Source organism: Scleropages formosus, chromosome 8 (genome assembly GCF_900964775.1).
Source record: "Scleropages formosus chromosome 8, fSclFor1.1, whole genome shotgun sequence".
Classification (NCBI taxonomy): Eukaryota; Metazoa; Chordata; class Actinopteri; order Osteoglossiformes; family Osteoglossidae; genus Scleropages; species Scleropages formosus.
The window spans coordinates 4,832,539-4,853,999 of NC_041813.1; the positions used below are offsets into that span (position 1 = coordinate 4,832,539).

The 21,461-nt window shown below is 46.3% G+C and overlaps 1 protein-coding gene across 2 annotated transcripts in view; it reads right to left on the reverse strand.

Annotated features, from left to right (window-relative positions):
- Positions 1-500: 500 nt before the first annotated feature.
- Positions 501-21,461, reverse strand: part of ttc7a (tetratricopeptide repeat domain 7A) — a 55,583-nt gene continuing 34,622 nt past the window's right edge. For both annotated transcript variants that reach the window (XM_018725133.2, XM_018725134.2), the window contains 3 exons: positions 20,638-20,772; positions 16,823-17,025; positions 501-1,337 (listed from right to left, as the gene is read on the reverse strand). In XM_018725133.2, coding sequence (XP_018580649.2) covers positions 1,119-1,337; positions 16,823-17,025; positions 20,638-20,772 — 557 coding nt within the window. In that variant the 3' untranslated portion in view covers positions 501-1,118. The remainder of the gene's footprint in view (positions 1,338-16,822; positions 17,026-20,637; positions 20,773-21,461) is intronic.

Here is a 21,461-nt window from a genome sequence, read left to right on the forward strand (position 1 = left end):
CCAAAGCGCAATCCTTGGTAGGCGTTAAATATTAAGTGAACTCTCAGTGTTCTTTGCTAACCCTGGGTCCTCCTTTCATTTTCCCCTCTGAGCAGACTTACCTCTACTGGAAGCTGAAAAATTTTGACTGCAGCTAATATAAAGGATGGAAATCATGGTTAAATATAGTACTCAAATACGCCATGTTCAGCTTCGATATTCTGCAGGCCTCAGGACACAGAACAAAATGACTTTCTATCCCAGTTCATATTTAAATGTTATAAAAAATGGCTCTGAATAAAATCTTCAGACACCTAATCGGTACTTTACTGTCAGAAACCCCCAAGACTAAAAATGTTCGGCCATATACGCCATTACAGGAATTGTATGTTGCATGAGAAAAATATGACAAAATACGCAAATCACATTTAAAAACTCTGTTTATAGAAGAAAGAGACAAAAATCAGAAGTAAAACTAACTAAAATTAAATATACAATACAAACAACATTTAGTGGTACATTTAGCACAACTAGTTTCCCTGAGTGTACACAAGTGTGTGTGTGCGGGAATATCTTCTTCAGTGTTAGAGGATGTAGATCTGAATTGCATACAAGATCAAGGGAGTGTGCAGTGGTGCAAGTGTGTGTTTCATCTGCATATGTAGGGATCTGGAACTGCGTGCCTCTGTCAACAAGACTTTGGTAATCCAGCTCAAGTGAAACAAAGCAGCTGAAAAGGGTTAACAATAAAAAAAAAAAAAAAACATGGAAGTCCTCTGCATTAAAGCTGGTGAAGCTGTCTTGAAAACCCTGAGGAAGTGATGGAATTAGACACTTCGGAATGGATTTGCTGAGCCCACTCTGGTCCAGTGGGGCAGCAGTATAAAATAAAGGCTCTGCAAAAAAGAATACTGTAGGTTTAAATATGGACCCCTGCAGCTGTACTAAACAGAGGTGCTTAGCCCGAACTGTTCCAGGGAAAAGCCACTGGTTTGTATCGGAGTTGTATCAACTAGACAGAAAAAGTTGCTGCACTAAGGTATCAGCTAATAGATTAACAAAACAAAAAGATTTCCATAACTGACATGTCATATGGCTTTGGTTTGTACTGAATGTCCTGAAAACCAGAGCAGAGGGCCTCATAGCTCACGCGGGATGATGGTGAAAGGCTTGATGGGACAGCTGGCTTCCAACTCCAGGGCAGTGAGAAAGCAATCGGGTGCCTGGCTGCTGCCCCGCTGCTCTAGAGCCTCACCCAGGCTGCTCCAGGCCTCGTGGGCAGTACTCTGGGCCTGCACCGCATCCCGTAGCACCTTCTCGGCAAGAGCTAGGCGACCCATCTTCACCAGCAGTTGGCCCTGCACGGTAGACAAGGAGGAGGGAAGGGGAGAGAGGAGGAGTTTATCCCTTCATAGACTACCTTTTCATATATTTGGACACAAATCAGCTTGAGCTGGAGCCAGATTCTAGTTCAACAGCTTTGGTGAGAAAAAGCACTTCTGCCAAACTGTAACAGAATAGCACAACATTTTAATTTATTCTGCTTTTGGATGTAATACGACATACCCGTGCCTTTAGAAATGACCTAACAACGGAAACATCAGCATGCTAAAAATTTTGCTCCATACTATGCCCCGAAACGTGACAGGACAACCCGGGACGTCAAGAGTTTCTGAGGACATGAAGTCAGATGTGAGGTCACCCCATGAAGAGCATAACCCTCCTCAGAGGTAATTAATGTTACGATGTTTTATGGGCTCTGCTGAACCATGAGAGGATTAACAATGAATGAGCTGCAGCTGTATGCAGCCACGGCTGTAGCTGCAGAGGAGGAGGGTGGAGTACCAAGTCCTCGAGTGACGCGACTTGCTTCCGTCCAGGGCCAAAGCAAACAGAATGCATCCTTTGCTGCAGGAAAAAAAGGCCCCGCTTGTTAAATGCTCGTTCGTCAAAACTCATATTTACTTGCGGCATATTTGGTGACAGGTTCCAAGGCCCAGTGTAGATGGGACCCAGCAAAACCCTCCAGCACGTATTCTGGACAGAGCAGTGGTCAGGATTGCATGCCTTGTCTCTTTCAAGTACTTCTCAGTCATCATCCAGCCCTGACCTTAAGACTGCAGGGGGACGAAGGCTCAGAATCATCCCGCAAAACTGTCCTATGACACAAAACTAGCTACAAGCGAGAGAGGGAAGTCCAAACACTACTCCTCCATGTTCAACTGAGACTGGCCACGCTAACTGACCTGCCAAAGAAACACACACTTTGGCACTCACAAGTGTACAAGCACAGGCACTCTCAGGTTTATACGCAGTCATACTGACAACCCCATCAAGCTGCCCTCTGGATCTATAAGTGCACACATCTATTCTCAGCTGCCCTCTAAGGAGGCAAGAACTTGATGTTGATGTAAGAGTCAGAAAGGGGAAACAGGAAGGTGGCGAGGGGACAAAAACAGGATCTAAGAAGAATGGAACCCAAACACCTGGACTGTTGGCCTCTGCAGGTGCTATAAGCTCCGTTGGGTCCGCGCCAGTGTAACCTGCATCACATACAAGTACATGACTCCATGTGTGATTCACGGTGCTCTGTGATCCTCTGGAGGCACCACCTCCCGGAGGTGAGACAGACGGGACTTGTTAGACTAAAAACCACCGATGACTCTGCTTGTCAGCTCCCCATTAATTGGGTTGAAATTCAGCACTCGCTGTCTCAAGGCACTGCGCCTATTTCAAGAGAGGAAAAGAGTTCATCCTCTCTCCTCTGTCACTCCCTATCCCCACCATCCCCACCCTCTCACCTCCAGCCCCTTCAGCACTTTACCCCATTCTTCTTCTCTGCTTCTTCCAATCCAAATAAACGTTGGTGTTTCGCTCTAAAGAGAGCCTTGGGGTGGGGTGTAGGAAGGAATCTGTTCTGCTATGGGTGGGTGTTAATTAGCTCAGTGAATAAACATTTTCCTTGCTCTGAGCTCCTGGGCTCCTGCTGTGGGATGGGGGGGGGCTTGCCCCAATGGGAGCTTGAGGATGGCTTGCAAGGGAACGGTGCACATGGGATGGTCGATCTAAAGCCACATGCTAGGGGGATTTTAACCCTGATATAAGTTTCAGTTGTCAGCCATGTGGGCAAGTTCTTTATAGCATCCCACAGAGTGGAAAAACAGCGTGTGATAAGCTCAGTGCCCCAGAAATGGGGGCTAAATTCCCCTCTAAATAATCCTCACCTTCCAAAGTACTGCAACGTAACATCCTGGACAAGCTGCCACATTTACTTTTATGGCACCGTGAACGCATCTCACCTGCCCCCATTTGCTGTATTTCGGTATTCTCTCTGCTAAAGGAACTTAGCACACTACAGTCCCCCACTACTTGTCTCCCAGTAGTGGGTCATTTATAGGTCGATATACTTCAGCGAACACAAATTCCCATTCATTTTGAAATTGGTCTGTCGCAGTAGTCTTATCGCTTTTCCATGGGACACTTTGATTCCCAGTATCATCAAGAAAGGCCTGCCTGCCTGCCGCTTTACTGTCAGACCTCCATGAGACTGTATCGCATGATTAGGATACTTACTCTGGCTATGGCACCCAGAGGCTTCTGTGAACCTGCTCAAATCTCCATTAATTTGAAGAATGACAACGGCGTGGAACACTGTGTGTGTTTGTGTCGAGTGATCACTTCCCCCCTGCTCTCACCGCGTGGGCAGACAGATGTTTCTCAGTGTGTCAACTCTCTGGTATTTCACACTTCTTCCCTGTTAGCTGAGGTGTAAAAACCACACTAAAGCCCACCCTTTTGCATCTACAGACATTTTTAACAAGCCCTGGGAGTCTGTCATGGCTGAATTCAAGGAGCACTGTGAAGTACTGAAGCTGAGCTGTAAAACAGGATGACGGAGAGTCACAGAATCTACAAGCACGGATTAGCAGCGGGTGGGGCACTTTTGCAAACCACTTAAAGTTAAGCTTGTGCGTAATGTCTGTCCATGTGACGTGTGCAAGGAAAGGCGATGTGGGGAGGGCTTAGAAGAATTACAGCCAATGGCAACAAAGATATCTGGGTTTCATGGGTATTTTGTGCTTCCTGGAAGACATACTGGTGTCCCACCTATCCATCAGATCCACACCTTGGTAGAGTCTACACATCCAGTAGACAAATGGAAGTAGAGGTTCAAATCAAGCCTTGCAAGCATTCATCTGGCAGACTTTCAACACTGGGGAGTCACAGCACTCACTCCCATGGTTACATACCTATAATCACAGCAAATATATTCAGGGTCAGCAGTTTACTGCAACAGTTGCTCCGCAATGGTAAACAAGGATGAGAGGAAAAAGAGAAAGAACAGCCTCTGTGTTTAGGGACATTTCTTGGCAGGGCATCCACGAGAAGTGTTTCCAAGCACCTCCACTTGGGCGAAGGGACGCACGGCTGGAAGACATGCTCCTTATATGTCTCGTACCGTGCAGCTGCATTGCCACCGGGGCCAAAGCGAAACACCTCTAAGCCGTCAGGTGCCTTCTCTGAATGTGCGCCCCACCTTCTCCTTCTCCCTTGCCAGGATTTTCTCACAGACCACATTAGGAAGGCATGTACCTCAGAGAGCTTCTTTCCAGGGGACTTCGGTGCTTACTGGCATGGCCCCGGAGCAAAGATTCATCAAGAGGTTGAGGAAACACAGATGTGGCACCAGGAGCAAGGCCGTCCTTGGCTGGTACACGTGCCAGGACAGAGAGAGAGAGAAAGCGAGAGAGAGCCCAGGAAGAGACAGATGCTGATAATTGTCCCAAACCCACAAAGAAAAAGAGAAACACAAACATGTGCATAATCCGCGTGAATTTCTCCTTTCACAGCAGAAGACAGCAAGCAGCTGATAAAGACACAAAGACACAGTGATACAAGGCGACACCGAGGAGGCAGAGCTTTGTTCTGCAGGAGAAAACAGGAGGGGTGTGGCATGGAGGCCAGAGCATAAAAATAACAGTGAAACGGTTCAACTTTCACACCGTTTAAACGAGCACAAGAATAGCCTCCTCTGCCAAAAACGAGCAGATGCGCAAATCTCTCATTCACTGTACCTCTCTCCCCAAATGGTGCTTCTCTAGTATAGAAATTCAGGTTGCCTACATTGAACCTACTGTACAGTAGCAACTTACTAAGGTCACATGCAGAGGAAAAAAGAACTTTGCCCTATGATTCAGACATAATAAATCTGACTCTTGAAGAGAACCTTGACATGGCATTTAAAGGCCCTCTCTTTAGTCCACATTGCTCACGCATCGATAAATCCTTGCTGACTTCCACGTACTACTTGCCAAGTTTTTCCCCTTAACACTTTTACTTTGTCACAAACAGACCCAGTGTCTGACTGGACCAGGTGTCCTCAAGTGGCGCCCGCTGCTGTCAGTCTATCACAGCACCGCCCCACTGGTCAGCATTAACCGTAAACAAGTGGCTTAACCCTGTTTGGGGCTGGCTGCTCGGGACACAGAAATCGTTCCTTTGTGTTTGGCCACAGCTGACACAACACTCCTAAAAGCAGGAGTAGAAAACCGGTAGCGAAAACAAAGCTTGTCTCCTTGACAGCGAATAACCCAAACCACAAATGATCACTCCGCCCACTCAGAAAGTCACACTCACCCTGTTGTTTGTTCCCTACTGACACACTGCTTTACACACCACATGCCAAAGTAAGCAGATATCCAGTTGCAAAAAAAATTTAGGCTCATAAAACAGCAGCTCTCAAACCAGAACTCTGAATCGGTTTCTGGAAGCTCCTGTTGGACTTCCGAATGACAGAGGCCATTGCGAAGCCCACCGGAAGCTGTGGGAACTGGGTTAGCAGAGACCTTCCAGGGCCCTACGCCACAGTCCTCTTCTACACTACTGTTGGGACTCAAGCTGAGAACATCACGGCCACGGAAACGTGCAGACAACTGACAGTGAGCCAGAGAGTGCAGAAGCCTGGATAATAATCATCCCTACCCTTCCCACCCAGACAATTCCTGACATCAACACTGATCTATGCACTGCCCAGAGCACCTGATCAATACCTTGCACAACAGGCAGATAAAGAATGCGCTTTGCAGTTGGGAGACAGGCTAAGTGATGATCAAAGGGACCAACCGATAACCAAAGGAAAAAAGCTGTTCTGACATCTCAGTGAAACGCATCCCCTTTTGTCAAAGGGTTACTGCCTCACGGGTTATGGGAATATGAGGTTAAAGCCTCAGATCCCTGTTGCTCTAGGCAATCGATTGCACCCTCCCACCATGCACTGACCCCAAGCAGCCCAGATGCATTTGCAGCCCGCGCTGGATGTTCCTGCATTTGGAGAGGACACATATTACGGAAATCATCAATGGAGGTCCCCTGGGGTTGGAAGAGTGTTTTTTGTCAGCATGGGAGAGAAATGGAACGGCGGGGGTGAGGAACAGATAACCCCCAACCAGCCCGCTGCCCATTAACGGCTGTGGGAGGTGAGGCAGAGTGAATGGCTTTTTTTGTGTTGGGTCGACACTGTGGGGGAGTCCCTGTTTCACCTTTCTAATGATTAAATCATCACTCTTACACATTCAGTAACTTCCTCTGAAAGCAGACAAAGTGAGAGTTTATGATGAGCTGAGCTAGACATCCGCCCCCCCCGAAACCTTGACTATAAACTCAGACAGAAGGTCGATGTTGTTTCGTCTGAGCTTCAGCTATTACAATGACCGTATGCTCATCATAAATGCATGCTGTGCTTTGGACGTGGACTCAGTTTAATTGGGTGTCTATGACCAACAGCGGTGCCTTTAAAGCTCTTTGTTGATTTTAAAAGCTCAAAGAATGTCAATGCACACATGCAGGGAGAGACAATATTTTTATTAAACTCAACTTTGCTGCATAAATAAAAATGAGGTAAACATTGTTACATGCCGAATGAAGTTTAATGTTGACTGATTTTTTAATAAACCACAGGCAGAGCAAAATTCACATTGCATTAATGAGTGCCTTACATTACAAGATGTTTTAATAGTGTTCTTGGATATTAAAAAAATAATTTAGAGTCAGACAGAGCAATAACAAATAGATGCAGTCTGGATCTGCTTGGGTACTATCATTTAGAAATGTGAAGACCTCTCCTATCCTCTTTTCTCTTGATTGTCAGTAGGCTGCCATTGGACACACACTCAGGGCAGCACAGCACACGTAGCACTCCCACATACACTCCGAACAGACATGCGCGCTCACACACACACACACACACACACACACACACACACACACACACACACACACACACACACACGCACACAGAGATCACGGGAATGCTCGCTGCATGGTAACATGTATGCTAATAAAGTGTTTTTTAATCTTTGGTGCCAGTTGGTTTCAAATCACATTGGTTCACAATTCAAAGGGAACTTTCTCAAGTTTGAACGCAAACAGTATGTCACTCCCAAGGAAGCCAGTCCAGTTTCCTGTAGCACAGACCTGGTGCCGACGGCCAAACTGTGGACTAACCAGGTCTGCTGACAGTACCTGCTTGTCCTGTCTGTGGCAGGGCTGACAGTCAAAGACCCGAAGCCCTGCTAGAAGGGTCTGAACAGGTGACCTTTGCAGGGGGACAGTTCCAGAGACAGACTGCTGACTTACTCCACAAGCAGCAGCAATGGTGCCAAAGCACCACATGGACCCATCGGAGATAGAAAGTACATTGGAGGGGCTGAACAATTAGAAGCACAGGTACAACATTCCACATGCACTGAGCTAATATTAGGTTAATAGGACTTTAAGTACCAAACTCACATGGTCTGAGCACACAGCATTAACCATCAAAAAGGCCCATCAGCGTCTCCACTTCCTCAGGCGTCTGAAGAAAGCCAGGATGCCTACTACAGTCCTCACCACTTTCTACAGGTGTGCTGTTGAGTCCGTCCTCAAAGGGTGTATTACATCCTGGTGTGGCAGCTGCTCCATACAGGACAAGAAAGCCCTACAGAGGGTGGTCAAAACAGCTCAGGGAATCATCAGCACACAGCTACCAGCAGTCCAGGACACCTACACCACACGCTGCCTCAGAAAGACAATGCGCATCATGAAAGATCATAGTCACCCCGCACGGGCACTTTTCTCTTCTCTACCGTCTGCAAAGCGGCTCAGGTCTTTTCGAACCCGCACTGCTAGGTACAGGAACAGCTTTTACCCGAGTGCTGTAAGAGTATACAACAATCACCAATGTGCCACCTTTACTAACTAGAGTTGGACTGCTCCACCCAAGCACATTGGTAAATTACACTGTCACTTTAAGCATTCGCATTCTCGCTTTCACGTTCTGAGTTCTCTGGCTGTCTGGTATTATTGTTATTACTGTTACTGTTATTTATTGTCATTGCTATTAGCATTACTCACTGTCATTGTCATTGTTTTGTTTGTACAGTATTTGTATTGTCTCTGTCTTGTCCATAGTCTGTGGAGAAGCATTCAAGAAGAATTTCATGATACTTCTACACGGTACTTGTGCCTGTGACGATAAACTTGAAACTTGAAGTACCATGGGTTCCAGAAATCCACTCACACAGGACCTAAGGTTATGACACTGTGGCACTGATGGACAGTAAACCACAAATGTGGTGTGCACAGTAGACTGAAGCGGGTAAATTCAATACCACATGCCTCCCGTTCTTTAAAAGGCCACAGGTGAGTCAGGCAGGCACTCTGCTGTGCTGCAGACAGTTTCCCCACAACTGCAGACAAGTCACCCGTGGGAGAGACAGAGAGCCCTTCAGCAAGGAAGGCGAACTCCTGTCACTGATGAGAACTTCCAGGTTAATCACTCTCTAATACAAACTGACGGCTAAATCAGCACACCTGGCTCTGTTCTTCAGGGTCAGTACTAAAGTGCCTGGAGGGTTGCTGCTGAACTGCACCACGACAGAAGCTACCACTGGTCAGGCTGACGGAGTGTGGTTGTTTTTGAGCATGTCCAACAGTGTGCACACCCGCACGTGTTTGTGTGCACTGCTGTGGAGCGCTACCACAGGTTTCAGTCCGAGGCCAGCGTGGCTACTTCATGCCAAGCACATAACAGGTGGACACATACCCCAAACGTCCTCACTGCGTCTTCTCGAGCTCGTGTGGCCCCAGACAGTTGCCCTGGCTCCGTCTCCAGAGCTGCATGGTGCTGACAGAGGTCACATGACCATACGCGGGTACATGGAAAGGAGCAAGTGAGAATGATAAACCAGGGACGCTTGTCTGTTGGGAATAGGAGGCGTGGGTTACTGAGGGGTTATGGAGGTTAGGGGTTAGTGTTCCCAGGCCCAGGAATAATGGAGAGGGCCACACACATGGGTTTCAAACTGAACTGTAGGAATTTCAAGCACCTGTACTCATTGCTCTCCTGTTTAACTTGAACATCTACACAGTAGTGTTTAAGTAAGTGGTGAATAGCGGTTAGCATTGCTGTATTCCACCCCAAGGACACAGGCTGAAATTCCAGCTCCTGCTGTAGTACCCTTGAGGGAAGCACTTACCCTATACTGAACTCAATAAAGATTACCCAGCTGCATAAAGATAGATAAATCATTGTAAGTAGCTTAACACTTTAGATTGATTTGTAGTATCAGCTAAATTAATGGGTGACACGGTGACACAGCAGATAGCACTGGTACCTAGAGACAGTGTGTTTGGACACAGCCCGTGCGGAGTTTTCATGTTCTCTCTATGTTTCAATGGATTTCCTTTGGGTGATCTGGTCCAACAATAAGTTTCAGGTGAACTGGTGAACTGGTGACGCTAAATGGCCCGTAGTGTGTAAATGTGTTATCTTTTTCTGCTGTATGGATGGGTCAGTGTACCTAGGAGAGTAAGTCACCTTAGATAAAGCTATAAAATGAATAAACATAATTACTAACTAAAAATGCATCTCCCTCCCAGCCCATGAAAAGTGACATACTGTTTTGTGAGCACTGTCCTGTAGAGACAACCCTGTGCGTGTGTGGGCGTTACTGTGTCTCCAATGACACGAGTGCTAATTAAATTATTAGTGCTCTCTGCCACCTTTTTTACTTTTCTTTTCCTTCTGATCTCCCTCCTCCACAAATGCAGCTTTTATAATATCTCAGCCAAAGATATACTGTATAGTATTTTAGATAATAAGACTGGCTTACAGACCAACAGATGCTCAGTTTCACAGTAACACTGCTTAAAACAAACTCTAAAAGTTAAGAGACATTTAGTACCATCAAATGATGCTGAAAGAACAGGTCATCCAGATCACTACCAAGGTGAAGCAGGGAGCTCTTTTTCCACAGTAAGGCTACTGAACTGCCACCCACTGTCCTCCTTTTAATGCCCCACAAGTCCACCATCAGCTAAGTTTTTGCTACATATATAAACACATACACTTACCAAGGCAGGCAGTTGGTAACATAGTGATTAGAGCTGCTGCCTTTGGCCACAAAGATAGCAGGTTTAAATCAATACCCTTGAGCAAGGTACTTACCCTAAATTGCACCAGTGAAATTGCTCAGCTATATAAATGGGTAAATATTAGTAGGTACCTTGACGTTGCAAGTTGCTTCGGAAAAAAGCATAAACTAATGAATAAATGTAATGAATCATCACAATTTTTCCATTCCCAGTATCTCCTCCACCCTCTAAACCCATCATAGACAAGGTACCACGGTCCACCAAGCACAGAGACAAGCTACAGCCAGAATACACCCTTGCTCCCCCTTCTGCTCCCACAGTATGGCTACCTCCACCTACTCCATCTACTTCTGTACTTCTCAAAGGCTTTGCTCAATAGAATACATTTTCCAGTTGCTAGGCAATCCCATAAAGCATATGAAGAGAAGGACCGAAGCCTTATAAATAATGTATCTGCATTATCTAATCGGTGGAAAATGTTTCCTGGCTGGCAGCCACTTGTATTGACAGAGCAAGAGGGGGGAGTGGACAGGAAGGACCGGCAGAGCTGACATAGGAACAAGGGTGACTACCATGATGGTGAAAAGTGAAGAAGGAGGCAGAGCCTGTCTTCTGAACCATGACAGCATCACTTGGGGGGAGGGCTACTCCCACCACCCCATCATCTGTAATAGCCAGAATTCAGGAGAAGATTGCAAAACAATGAAAGGGGCCTTGTCACACGCTACAGAAAAGGCCATGTCGCACACACATATATGGGATATCCTTAGCGGTGTGTGTCCAGTGCTAACTGCATGTCCTACGAGGTACAAGGTGAATAAAAGTGTGTGTGCATTCTCTCTCGTACACACACTCGTAAACATACAAGGGGCGCACACCGAAGGCACACGTCTCTCATAACAAGATTTTAGTTTCAGTGTCCAAAGTTGACACAGTGCATGCTAAGAGCTTATAGAAATGATCAAATTAGCCAATTAATGTTAAAAAGTCTCCATAATTTCAAGAACAATCTAATGTGACGCCCACTGGAGACAGACAGGGCTACAGGGCCAGCTACAGAGATACTCAAGTGTTGCACGGTACGGGGGCAGGTGGGATGTATGGCACTAAGCAGCACTACTGCAAAAACAAGTAGTAGTAAGCTGGACAGAGCAGTCGGGCAGGTGGCGTTTCAGTGAAGTCTAACAATCAAAAATGTCTTTGATCCAAGACAAAGGTCATAAGACGCAAATGCAAATGGTGATGCCATGCATAGAAAACACTCTTTTTCGCCGAATCAGGCACCGGTCAAACAAAAAGAACCACTTAAGGAGTAATTTCCAGGTGGGATTGTGAATGGCACTGAGGTGAGCATGTGGGCAGGTGAGCACCACCCTGGCAGGTGCCTGCAGAAGGAGACTAGCCTGGTTCGTGGAAGCACCGTTCCTGGGAAGAGGATCAAACATGCGGTGCGTGAGTCCCACAGGGAAGCAAGTAACTACCTTTGCTCTTCCAACAGCAGGGATGGTAGGCGTGTCTCGTAGGCAAGAAGCACAAGGAATTGCCCGTGACGCCTAAAGACGCCTTCCAAATGCAGCTATGTTAAGTAAACGGGCACACTGACTTATCTGGGTGTGATAAAAGGAGTTGGTTACACAAGCTCTGAGTCATTAGTGAGGGATGAAATCTCAGAGTAAAACTGACCTGCAACTCCAGCTTTTTTGCTTCGGCGCAGAAGCAGAGTTTATTACATAATTTGCTGCAAAAACACACAAACAGACATAAGCACGCATGAGCGCACACATACATGCTCAAACATACTCGCAATCAAAAATGCGGTGTGTTTTCACCACCCCCCTGGGTTGCAACTGTTTCCTCTGGAACAATTAATAATAACAATAGCCTGAAATCAGCCTCCCCTCCAGTTTAGCACCGCAAACACTTTCACCCCCTTCATTTCCCCATATTGATAAAAAGTCAACTGTCGCTGTCAAAAATGTAATGTCAAAATAATATGAAATCCACAGTGATATCCATAAGCTGCAGGTTCAAGTCTGAGGGAAAGTCAAGCTTTTTAACTTTGAACACTGCAAACAACTTTATAAATGCACAAATAAAGGCTTTAAGTTGCAATTCTGTGAGCTGCAAACACACAACTGTTTGCGGCTGTGCTATGACCATGCTTTTACTAGGACACTGAAAGACCCAGACACTTAGGTTGAAGAACTAGGGCCTTAGCAGAAGTCATTACGAAAGGCTTATTTGGGAATCTTCATTCCTGCCTGGACACTCACGTATCCTTGCCTCGGAAAAGACAAGTCACATATGATTTAGGGACAGATAAAGACAGAGAATGCTGAAAAGAGGAGAGTGTGAGTGTGCATGCTTGTTATAGAGACAGATGGGAAATAAGAGAGAGAGAGAGAGAGCGTGAGAGGGCAGGAGGAGGGACTCCATGCCTTCTGAAGAAGCAGGTGAGGTGTACACTGCAGCAGAAGTCCTGCGATCTCTGATTCTTCCTGAATATGCACTGAAGTGTGCAGCTCTCGCTGGCAGTTTTAGAAAAACTGAGAGAGAAAGAAAAAAACAGGGGCAAGCAAGAAGTCCTATTCAGGGCAAAAAGCAACCGCTTGCCCTCTCGAAGGGACTAATCAGACACATGCATGAGTCAAACAGGAACAGTTTACTCACATACAACCTGAGACCAAACCCAAAGAACCAACCACAAAAGAAGAGGGCCCTCTATTTGGACTGCTTCACTAGCCAGCGCCTGTGCTAAAAATAGTTCCCCGGCTATGAGTCACTGGTGGCCGCCTCCGCCAATGGCGGCAACAAGGCATAGCAGGCACTGCTTAGGAGAGGACTGCCTGGGAGAGTCGCACTGTGGACCAGAAGGACAACTGCACGTGTCCGCAGCTGCAGATGGACATTGCTACCTGCTTTTCCACCAGGCCATGTGACACGTCAAGGCCAGTGCAAGTAAACAGGAAGGGCTTCCTCTCTAATGCTGTCGGGGGGAGGAGCTTCACTTTCTATTATGGCACCTTAATAAATGACAAACAGTAAAGAAGATGGTTAGCCTTACACAGAGGGAAAGAGAACAGCTATGGGAAAAGCAGCAAGTCCGTCAGTGTTTCCTCTGACACATTTTCAAGAATGGAGGAAAAGCTTACGTATAGAACTTACATTGTGCTTTGCACCTGTGAAAAACTGTCAGGCAGGGCTTTAGGGCTGGTTAGAAAAATCTGTCTAATATGACACGGTTTAAAGCAGAATGCATTATCTAGGTAGCTGAATATAGTTTAAATGTTAAAACAGATGAAATTAACTATATCATTAAATGAGTAGCAGCATAAAGAATTGACAGAAACACAAAGGTAATTAATTGAGAAGTGAGTCTGAAAAGGATGTTTTGAGATCCTTCTTGAACACCAAGAGGGATTCAGCAGTCCTGAGAGAGAGATTGCATGTTGGTGACAGATTAAAGATACACTTCTCAGCAATAAAACAGTATTTTTTTTCCAAACCACAAACTACTTGTTCCTTTCAGCCTTTGCACCAGTGATCACAATTTAAACAGTGGTTGGAGAAATGCTGTTATATTTGTTATAGTCCCTGGGGAAATCACACAGCTGTGACTTCATAACTTTTGCATCTTAACACAGCCAATCCATACTCAAAGATAAAGATGTCATCCAAGATGTGTAAGTCCACTAAAATTTTAGTCAGACATTTTTGTGATCTGAACTTTAAAAAGTAAGATCGCTTGTGTTCTTTTTAACCTCTATTTGCAAACATTGCGTTTCTATGTGTTTAAAGGTCAATGACTAACAGTTACATGTCGGCTGCTTTACCCATATGGAGCAAAGATGGTTCCGACTGCCAGGACAACTGAGAGTCTCTCCATCGCATTGTAATGTTGCGCGGTGGGCTGGATGTCATCTTTGTTTCGGGGTCCATCCATCCTGTCCTATCTCTTTTAAGCCACAGTGTTGCAGGACCTGGCCACAGTGTCACAGTGTTCACTCCCAGGCCCCTGCCACCTCTCCATAAACCTCCCCATGCAACTGCTGTGAATTCTGTGAGCGTACAGAGGAATTTGACGGAAAGCGCTGACAGCAACCCTCCAAGTGAGAGTGCACTGACTGCTCAAGCCATCATTTAGACTACAACCTTATCGGATTGTCTACCGCCATTAACAAGATTAAGGGGGAAACAGCAGGAAGGCTGTTAAGCCAAATGTAATTAAGGATTTCCATTTAATAAGCTAGTACTCTAAAGTAGTGCCCAATTTCCACCCTTACCCTGCTCTCTAATTTCTGTGGCTCACACAGCAGACAATAAACTTGAACAGGCTGGGTCATTGAACCCATGTTCAAAGTAGTGCACAGATAAGTGTCAAGACTCTGCTCTATTAATTGTTTTTGTTATATTTTACATTTATACACTTAGCAAATGTTAAATGAATAAAATGTAACTCAGGGTAAACAACAAAGAGAGTTTTAGACACAGACACATGATTCTTGCAGCACAGTTTATCCAACATTACTTTTGCCAACGAGTAGATGCCTGTAGAACTGATAGGACATAGACAGGTGATTGTGACAAAAGCGGAGGTCAGAAAGCCGAAAGACACAAGCCAAGGGAGGAGAGGGGGGAACAAGGGGTAGATGAAGGAACAAGGAGATACAAAGCACAGTTCGACGCAGAGGGAAGCGGTCCCTCTTGCGAGGTTCTGTGAGCCGGTGTGGCTGGACCACCCTTTTATGTTTCATCTTGTTGATGCGCTGCAGCTGTTTTTGTCCCGTCCAACACCGGGGGTGTGACAGTTACAGCGTGCAAGCAGGAAACATATCCAACTGTCCATAAAATTGTTGTCTTAACTTACCCTAAAATTGCTCCAGTAAAATTACCCATCTGTATAAATGGGTTAATAATTGTAACCTTGACATTGTAAGTTGCTTTGGGGAAAAACATTAGATAAATGTACTGTACAGAAATCTTCCCACAAGCACACTCTTACACATTTTTTCCCCATAACAGGGGAACCTCACACACACACACACACACACACACACACACACACACACACACACACACACACATTTTCAGAACCGCTTGTCCCATACGGGGTCACGGGGAACCGGAGCCTAACCTGGCAACTGAGGGTGTAAGGCCAGAGGGGGAGGGGACACACCCAGGACAGGACGCCAGTCTGTCGCAAGGCACCCCAAGTGGGACTCGAACCCCAGACCCACCAGAGAGCAGGACCCGGTCCAACCCACTACGCCACCGTACCCCCCCTCAAAAAGCAAACAAGAATGCTAATTCCAACAGAGCACACTGGTAGAAGGGTGATGCAGCAGCGAAGAGGGTTTCTAATATGGCAGGTGAATGAAAGGAGGCGTGGCTTCAACCATTAGGGCATATGTTAAGGAACCTGACAATTATGGTCTGCTCCTTCCTCCTGTTTCTGTCCTCAGCCACATGAGGACACCAGGAAGATCACATGTACCATCTGCGAAGACATAAATGCAACGATGCGACCCTTCCTGACTCTGCCCGAAGCTAACTGCAAATATCCTATCACATCCGAAAAACAGCGTGTCTGGAGTGTGTGTCCTCACCCCCTCCCCCTTTCCAGTCCAAGGACCTCTATATGTCCCTTTGCCAGTCCTGAAGCGGCCCCTGGCTGGCATACCACGGGTCGGCCCGTCTGACTTCCCTACCACTGAGTGAGAAGTGCTGGTCTCCCCCATCTGCCATATAAAGTAAAGTGCACATAATACAGAAACTGTGAGCAGCCCCACACACACTGGAAAAATCTAGGGCCTACCACTCCACTCTCCAAGTACAGGTATACACACCCAGGGAATAGCTCAGGAGACTCTCCACATAGAGGAGAATGCACCACAGGTGTCATTCACCTTCCCCCAGTATGCATGGACATGCTGTGCACCCTCACACCCTCTAGCCCAGTCCTCCATGGAAGCCAAGACCCAGACTCCTGCAGTCACACATCTCTGGAAGGCCCCCATTTTGTTTTCTTTTTCCAAAGTGTTAATCCATTCAACTGCTAGCAAGAGGTCAGGCTGCAGGAGCAGAGGAATGATGTGGAAATGTGGCACATCACATCAACACCTGCACTGGGATGCTGCTTATTGCCATGGCAACTCTCCCAACAACAGCAAAGTGGACAGGCATCTCGGTGCTGAAAGGCAGTGGTAGGGTGGTGGAGGAGCAACCTTGGGGAAAGAATTAAGCAATATCTCCCTGGCTGTGCCATTCACCCACCGCTGTAAATACAAAATGTACCTCCTTACTCCAAGATGTAATGTCTTGTCCTACCAACAGGGTGAATATTGCCAAGGTGAGTGTAGGGACTGGAGTTTGGATGCCAATAAAGTGATGTTGCTGTGTGAGTTGGGGAATGGGGTTTCAGCTCACTCACCAGATGCACAAGGATGAGGTATCCCTGGGGGTGGATGGTCAGCGCCTCATTATAAAAGGTCTTTGCTTCAGTGTGAGCCCCACGCAACTCTGCCAGCCGCCCTTTCAGCAGCAGCACTGAGTGGGAGGCTGGCGACAGCACCGCTGCCTCCTGGACACAAAACTGCGCCTCCTTCACACGTCCCTGTGCCATGAAGAGCTCCCCTGGGGAACCACACACATGTAAACACACGCAGACACAAAAGGACAAAAACACAGGGACAACAGGTCAATTCACTGATTTTCAACTAGTAGTCCAAGTCCTGACCCTGCCATGACATTTGAGGCAGCATCCAGCATACATAGGCTTGTGACCTAAAGGTTCCCGGTTAAAATCCCACAAGAGGCCCTGCTGCAGTGCCATTGAAAAAGTCTTGACCTACATTGCTCCAGCAAAATATGAAATTGTACAAATCTTTATTATTTTAGGGTGATTTGGATAAAAAATTCAGGTTGAAAGCAAAATAATAGTGGTAATAGTAAAGACACACGTTAGATAATGTATTGCTCAAGTAAACAAATGCACACAAACAGAGTGATTTGAGCAGGCACCGTACCGTCTCAAGAGCAGGGCACTTCCTTGCGGGTGTGCGGTTGCCTTGTATTGCCTCATCTGAACTCTCATCTGACATGCATAGCTGCTGCGCACTTGGCTGCATCTGCAGCCAATCACTAAAATTTCAGCTGACAGCAAGCCGTTAATAACCATATTTTATAAGGGGACTTTGAGTAGTGTGATGCCTTACAGTGCATTTGCAAACATACAGCAAGTTAAACAGGCAGCACTGCAAACAGCATGCAAAAGCAGTCTGAACACGTACCGCTCCTCACCATTACGAGTGTTTGTACATATGCCAGGTCACTCTCAAAATCAAAGTATTTACTTTACAAGCCTCAGTACAGCTACACCCCGTCAGCTCAGTAAATGCGTTCTGACATACATGAGGACTTGGACAAGGTACATCTTCCGCTCATGGATATTTCTGGAGCAACGGCCACTGATAAACCAGGGACCACAGGATCTTCCAGGGCTCTCGATAGAGCAAGTCTCTTGGTGCAAGCTGAGGTTCACCGCTGATGTGTGATTAAAGACTAACATTTGGGCTCTACATTAAGGCTCTGTGAGCTCATTTAAATGCAGCACCTAGCGAAGTCTGACTTGGACCGTCTGTCCCTTTGAGGCCAAAAGTGCCCAGAGAGTCATCCTTCAAAGAAGCACGACACTGTGAAGTCGCACTGCAGCACCACCCTTTTGAGACTAGCTCACGTTGCTATCCCAAGAACCCCCCATACGGCAGCTCGCCGATTCAGCCGACACGCGACATGACATGGGGCAGAGTGTGTATTTTATACCGACACCTTCCTGGTCCGCAGCCACCTATAGATGGATATAGACTCAGGGATCCAACGGCTCAAATCACACATGACCATAATAAAGGCTGGCACGGAGCCAAAGAAACAGATGTGAGCAACTTGCGCAGGTGTATCTCAACACTTTTAAAGTCTCTGGCTTTTTTACGGTCACTGCTTGAACCATCCTCCTCAGCACCGAGAACAACACCAAACTGAGTTTACATCATGTTTATTCATTGAGCTGACGCTTTTCTCCTAAGCAACTTACAATGTTAAGCTAGTTACAATTATTTACCTATTTACACAGCTGGGTAATTTTACTGGAGCAATTTTGGGTAAGTACCTTGCTGAAGGGTACTACAGCTAGAGGTGGGAATCGAACCTTCAACCTTTGGGTCCAAAAGCAGCCGCTCTAACCACTAGGCTACCAAAATTTCTCAGCAAACACCAAATTCAGGAGGTTATGACCCATACCAATTGTGGCTCCTGTGTGTGGGTGTGTGTATGTCTGTTTGTAGTAAAGGTTTCTTCTCATTCAGACATTGTTAAAATAAATTCTCCATAACAGTTTAATAAAACCTATTGTGTGTGGTTCCAATTCCTAATATTTCACGGAGACACACACACTAGAATGCACGCACAAACTATCACACTGTGAAACCGGCACACACACACACGCACGCGCGCACCCGCGCTCAGTTCCATGCCTGGACAGTAATCGCACACTTGACTAAATAAGGGCATTGTGTGCTGCTGCTGCTGTAACTCAAGCCAGGCTCCCAGCTGGCCACAGGGGACACACCCCCAAGCCCCCCAGCAGACCAATGGGAGCCAGGGCTGCAGGAAGCTGTCTCTGGGCAGCAATGGACAGGGCCGCACATTGACGGACGTGATGCGGAAGACTCATTCATTAAATGCCAGCTTAGGCGGTGGCTTGCGTGACAAGCTAACAGCCCTGATTTGTCCTTGTTTGTGTTTGTTTTAAAAGGGGAAACGCACATGGAGGTATTTGTGCACATTAGAAACAAAGCAATTTATTGCACTTTTTTCTTTTTGTTTTGAGCTACTTTCCATTTGAAAAATTCTGAACAATCTTCAAAAGGTGATGTAGGGATCAGAGCCGCTGCCTTTCCTTTGAAAAACCCACAATGGAAACCAACCTCCTGCTATAATACCCTAGAGCAAGGTACTGTACTTACACTGAACCGATACAGTAACTGTATAATGGGGTAAATAATTGCAAGCAGCTTAGTCTACAAACCTGAAATTGTACATGTCTTTGGACAAAGGTGTCAGCTAAATTAAAAAATAGTACAAGCAGCCAGTAATTTTGTCATAATGAGTTGCTTGTTCGTTGCAGTGTGTACTTGCAGCTAAGATCCCTTATATAAACCATCACAAACTGGACTCCCCCCAGTGGTGCAACGGCAAACTGAAATGCCCCCTGCAGGGACGCAGGTTTGTGACTGGTGAGCTGTCCATTCAGGACAAGTTCCAAGCAAAATAGATGAATAGCGCTGCACGTCTGTAAGGAAACTGTGTGAGTGCACCAAACCTAAGGTGACAACTTCGCCACTTTGTGCTGAGCATTTTACTGACGCTGACTAAATACAAGTGCAGGTGAGCTTGCGATCCAGAAATTCTGCAGATAGACAGACATGAAGCCACTTGCAGTACTGGATCACACAGCACAACACATGGTGGGATGTGGAAACAACTGACATCTGGCTCTGTGCGACAGCTCAGTGATAATCTGCTGATATTCTGTGGATTTGACCTGGAGCACTATTTGCTTTCCTCTCACACACTCACAAACGCACACACAGACACACACACATGCAGAAATACAATCTGGCCAGTTGTCACACACATGTGAAAATGTATGCATGCAGTAACACTTGCTGTGCCTCGCCCATCACACACACACTACAGCAGAATTGTGCTCAAGACCCCATTTGTATAGCTGTGATCAGACAGATATGTTAAAGCTTTAATCACCTTATCCGTCATAAAAACAATATAATACAAGAAAAATTAATTCAAACTGATGACTGACACAAAGGCAAAAGCCATTCATCCTAATTACTGAATGAATCAAGGTTTTTTCTGTTTCTACAAATAAATGCCTATGTAAATACAAAACCCGAAGCTTAAACTGGGCCTTTAACTGGCTGCTTGGGTTCCGCCTCCTCAGCCAATGTCCCAAGCATGTAACTAGACTTGTGTCCAATGGAGAGTTCATACTCACAACATTGTACACAGAGTGGTCAAGTAAGATATTTGAACTAGTCAATACCTGTCATTGTGGTAACCATAGGTCACCATTTCATAACCTTCATGATTAAGTCTTACTGCTGCAATGGTACTTATGTTTTGATATCAAAACACTGAAACGCATATCCACGAGTGCTGTCGGGTCCTGACCTGCTTGTAGCCAGATGCGCTCCAGGATCGTCCAGATGTGAGCGGGGCCCTGCCGGTGGGTCGAGCTCATTGCGGACACCTCGGACCAGGCCTGCTCCAGGCGTGATGCCGCAATGGAGGCGGCACTCTGCGACCCTGACACGGGGCAACAGAAGAGGTCATGGGGGCTTACTGAAATGTACTTAAAATGGATGTTTAATACAGAAATTTAATTTTCCATATCATTCAGCACTCTGGAATCATTACTGCATATAAAACAGTTCTTGGTTTCTTCTGGATGGGGAAAGGAGTCACTTTTTTCCTCGCTTCCTACCAGAAACGCAATACAATACATGCAGTACTGAGAACTATCCACAACACGGTCAGTGAAAGTCTTTCTTTATAAAAGGGTGGGAAGAAAGACTGTGAAGCTAGAAGGTGGGCTGCCTTCCTATATTCCTTCACCTCAAGTGTCCTTCACGCTGTGCTTCTCTGTAACTTCCACCATGCTATACTTTCTTCTATATGTGTGTGTGTGTGTGTGGACAATCGCTCATAACCCCAAAAAGTGGTCTTCCTCCAGCCAACAATAGGGACTTTCCTCCCCTACCTATAGTGAGGTCAAGGGAAAGGGTTTATATGTGTCTGCATGGTCCAAGTGGGGAAACAGGGTAGAAGCAGAAATCACTGAGTCCAGTTTTCTCAAGTCTTTACTTGGCAGCAGGAAAGGATTACGCTTGCACCAGTGTCTGGTTGTGGGTGGGTGAGCGGTGACTTACGTGGAATAGCAGAAGGGCAGGTATACGACCACAAATATGGGTCTTTCAGGCTGTGAGGCAGCAGCA